The sequence below is a fragment of the Artemia sp. Qi Xiang Cuo genome, unplaced genomic scaffold (genome assembly GCF_049724085.1).
Source record: "Artemia sp. Qi Xiang Cuo unplaced genomic scaffold, ASM4972408v1 HiC_scaffold_3096, whole genome shotgun sequence".
NCBI lineage: Eukaryota > Metazoa > Arthropoda > Branchiopoda > Anostraca > Artemiidae > Artemia > Artemia sp. Qi Xiang Cuo.
The window spans coordinates 54,252-58,565 of NW_028300491.1; the positions used below are offsets into that span (position 1 = coordinate 54,252).

The 4,314-nt window shown below is 36.8% G+C and overlaps 1 protein-coding gene across 1 annotated transcript; it reads left to right on the forward strand.

Annotated features, from left to right (window-relative positions):
* The first annotated feature begins 1,933 nt into the window (after window positions 1-1,933).
* On the forward strand, window positions 1,934-3,847 carry LOC148938589 (heat shock 70 kDa protein cognate 4-like). Its single transcript, XM_089107678.1, has one exon. The coding sequence runs from the start codon at window positions 1,934-1,936 to the stop codon at window positions 3,845-3,847; it is 1,914 nt and encodes a 637-aa protein (XP_088963804.1).
* The last annotated feature ends 467 nt before the right edge of the window (window positions 3,848-4,314 follow it).

The window sequence follows — 4,314 nt, forward strand, 5'->3', positions numbered from 1 at the left end:
GTCCAAAGAACACATGACAATGCCTACAGGGTCAGAAACAGCCCCCAGAGCCCAAGGGCAAAGGTTATAAGTTATGTCCTGGGGGCGTATAATGTTTCTATGGAATGTCTGGTCATATAAAATTCAGATTAGGCTCATTTGATTTGAAATGGGAAATTATAGTGCCCTTTTTAAGAGTCAAAAGTGATTCGACAGCAGCCAGCCCTCCCCGCTCATCATTTCCCCAAGAATAACCAATCAAAATTTTGAGATAGTAACCTTTTCAATATAGTTGAAAGGTCTGCAAATTATGCCTTTGAGCAAGACACCCCCCCCCCCCCGCAGCCCTCGGGGCAGGGGTTGTAAGTTCTGCACTGGGGGCTCATAAGGTTATTATAGAAAGGGTGGTCGAATATACTTCGGAGGGGGCTCATTAGATTCGTAATCAGAATTTTTACTGTTCTTTTTAAGAGTCAAAGTGATCGAACGGCAGCTAACCCCCTCCCCCCCCCCACACACACACACACACACGCGCGCACACACACACACACACACACACACACACACACACACACACACACACACACACACACACACACACACACACACACACACACATGCGTTGTGTTTTCCCAAAATGTGTCCAATAGAAATTTGGAGATAATGATTTTAGTCAAATTAAACTCAGAGACAAAATAAAATAACAAAACGAAAAATAAAATCAAAAAAGGTGAAAAAACTAGAATTTTTCCAGCCAGTGGAAAACCATAAAGAAGAAGAAATAAGCAAATATTTGGACAAGGACCTCCGCCAAGTCGTCCTCAAGGCAGTGAAATCAGTCAAATATGGCACCATACCCCAGAGAAGCAACTATTCAAAAGATAATGTGTTATATTATCTTGTCAAAAGATATGTGTGTTGCATCACTTGTCCGTGTCATCATTTATTTTATGTTTCAGTTTCTGTATGCTATAATTCGTTCTTTACTGTAATACCGCTTAAACCAAGATCATAAATTACAAACAGGAAAAAGCCTATGGCTTTTTCTTCTTTGGAATAGTAAGAGACGATCCTCAAATAATCAGACAACTAACTAGGTTTATAATTCTTTCTTTAACATAAACTTCAATAATCGGGTATTTTAATATATCCTATATGGTCTAGAGGTTGGTATAGCTCTCACCCAGTTGGCTTGAGTTCAATTTCCGTATTAGAAATTTTTACTTATGATGATTTCTTAAACAAAAAATCGCGAAGAAAGGAAACGAGGACAATTAACAGCCAGTGAAAAAATTGAAAAATTATGCAAATATTTCGGTCAAGACCTCCGCTTGACCGTCCTCAGTGCAGAATAAAACTGATAAAAATATAAAAACCAAACCTTAAAATAAATCTAGTGAAGTCATCAGGTAGAAAGCAAACTATTTGTAAAGCTTCTGCATACAACATAAAATTGCACTAAAATAGCGTCATAACAAAACACATAACTAAAGTCATCATGTAATTAAATTGTATTTTTACTTTTTCGATTGTTGAATAGAACTTTGCAAGTTGTTTTGCCATCTCGAATGCAAACTATAGCACTCGAATCTAAAAAGGAACTACAAATTGATAATAAGATCTCTAGAGACGCGATTAGATCATTTAAAATAGCTATGGATCATAGACAGTGAACATCGTGAAACATTAAATATTCAAAAGAGTTGGTATCGTAAGGCAATATGATGTCATCGAATAAATTCTCGGTTTTGAAATTTTTTCCGGATTGGATATTTACCCCTATTAGCTACTACTGAAACTTTAAATGCATAAAAATTTTCACTTCATCAAGATTTATTTTTATGTAATTCTTAATACTATTATAAGAATTAAAAGATGTAATTTATCATGCAAGTTTGTCCTACAAAACTGGGTTCATTTGCTATTTAAAACAATTTCAAAAGAAATATTAGAAATGACTACAAGACCTGCAATTGGTATTGATTTAGGAACTACTTACTCCTGCGTCGGTGTCTTTCAACATGGTAAAGTTGAAATCATTGCCAATGATCAAGGTAATCGAACAACACCATCTTATGTGTCATTTACAGATACTGAACGTCTTATTGGAGATGCTGCTAAAAATCAAGGAACCATGAACCCTTTAAACACAGTCTTTGATGCCAAAAGATTAATCGGTAGAAAATTTGAAGATTCTTCAGTTCAATCAGATATGAAACATTGGCCTTTCAGGGTAGTCAATAAAGATGGCAAGCCAAGAATTCAAGTTGAATTCCAAGGCAAGGCAGAAACATTCATGCCCGAGCAGATCTCTTCAATGATTCTTAGTAAGATGAAGGAAATCGCCGAGGCTTATATTGGAGAACCAGTGAGTGACGCTGTTGTCACTGTACCTGCCTATTTTAACGATGCCCAAAGACAAGCTACTAAGGATGCTGGTGTCATCGCAAACTTTAATATTCTTCTTATCATTAATGAGCCGACCGCCGCTGAAATTGCCTACGGCCTAGATAAGAAAAACGATTCTGAAAAAAATGTGCTCATTTTTGATCTTGGTGGTGGTACTTTTGACGTGAGCATTCTTGTGATCGAAGATGGAATCTTTGAAGTAAAATCAACGGCAGGGGATACACATTTGGGTGGAGAAGATTTTGATAACAGACTAGTGAGCCACTTCGTCAAAGAGTTTATAAGAAAGTATAAAGTGGATCTTTCAACTAATGCAAGATCACTTAAAAGACTTAGGACCACATGTGAAAAAGCGAAAAGAACCTTGTCAGCCTCTACCGAAGCTAAAATTGAAATAGACTCTCTGTATGAAGGCATTGATTTTTATACCTCCATTACACGTGCTCGATTTGAAGAACTCTGTGCTGATTTGTTTAGAAGGACAATGGAGCCAGTTGAAAAATCTCTCAGGGATGCTAAACTAGACAAAGGAAGCATCCATGAAATTGTTCTTGTTGGAGGCTCAACTCGTATTCCACGTGTGCAAAAACTTCTACAAGACTTTTTTAACGGAAAACAACTCAATATGTCAATCAATCCTGATGAAGCAGTAGCCTACGGTGCTGCTGTTCAGGCTGCCATTCTTAATGGTGACAAGTCCAAAGTAATTCAGGATCTCCTTTTGTTGGACGTTGCACCTCTTTCTCTTGGTATTGAAACAGCTGGAGGAGTTATGACTTCATTGATAAAAAGGAATACAGCCATTCCTACGAAGCAAACTCAGATTTTTACTACTTATTCGGACAATCAGCCTGGAGTTTTGATTAAGGTTTATGAAGGAGAACGAGCCATGACAAAAGATAATAATCTTCTCGGAGAATTTGAGCTCTCTGGAATTCCACCAGCCCCTCGAGGTGTACCTCAGATCGAAGTGTCATTCGATATTGATGCTAACGGAATTTTAAATGTTGCCGCTGTTGAAAAATCCATGGGTAAATCAAGTAAGATCACGATCACTAATGACAAAGATCGTTTATCTAGGGATGAAATTGAGCGAATGGTCAATGATGCTGAGCGTTATCGTGCCGATGATGAGAAACAAAGGGATAAAATCTCTGCTAAGAATTCCCTTGAATCCTATTGTTTCAATTTAAAACAGATTATAGAAGGTGAAGATTTAAAAAACAAGATTAGTGAAGATGACCGAAACACAGTCATAAGTACCTGTAATGAGACTATTAAATGGCTGGATGACAATCAGTTGGCTGAGAAAGAAGAATATGAAGACACGCGAAAAGGAACTGAAAATATATGCCAGCCTATAATAACAAAACTTTATCAAGGGGTTGAAAGTACGTCTGGAGAAATGTCTGACCGACCTCAAGAATCTGGTGGACCAACTATAGAAGAAATAGATTAAACCTCCCCCCCAGAAAATTTCACCTTTGCTGAAAAATTCCCATTGTAAAATTCTCCATAGCCAGAGCATAGTGGGAGATTTTGTTTTAATTATCCTGCAAATTTCTGCGAGCAACTTCGAATCGCAAAAATAAGATAAAGTTGGCGGCTTTTGGGACATCCTAAATATTCTTTTTCGCATTCCTTTGTGGGTTGTCTTGCAGAATAAGCCGATTTGGTAGGCGGATGACTAAAAAAACTGCTGAAACTCAACAAAAACAATTTAAAGGAATTGGATCAAGTTTTGGCATACTAAGTGAAATTGTAATAATATTATACTACCTGAAATAGAGCCGAATAAATTAATGGTAAGCTTATTCAGCTTATTGGCTTGATGAATTGATCTTTTTTTTTATTATCAAATATTATTCTAAAAGCTTTTCAATGAACGCACTTGTTATGTCGCAATTATTTTAATAAAAGGAAATA

Coding starts and splice junctions, on each gene's coding strand:
- LOC148938589 (XM_089107678.1), top strand. CDS start 1,934: ATGACTACAAGACCTGCAATTGGTATTGATTTAGGAACTACTTACTCC.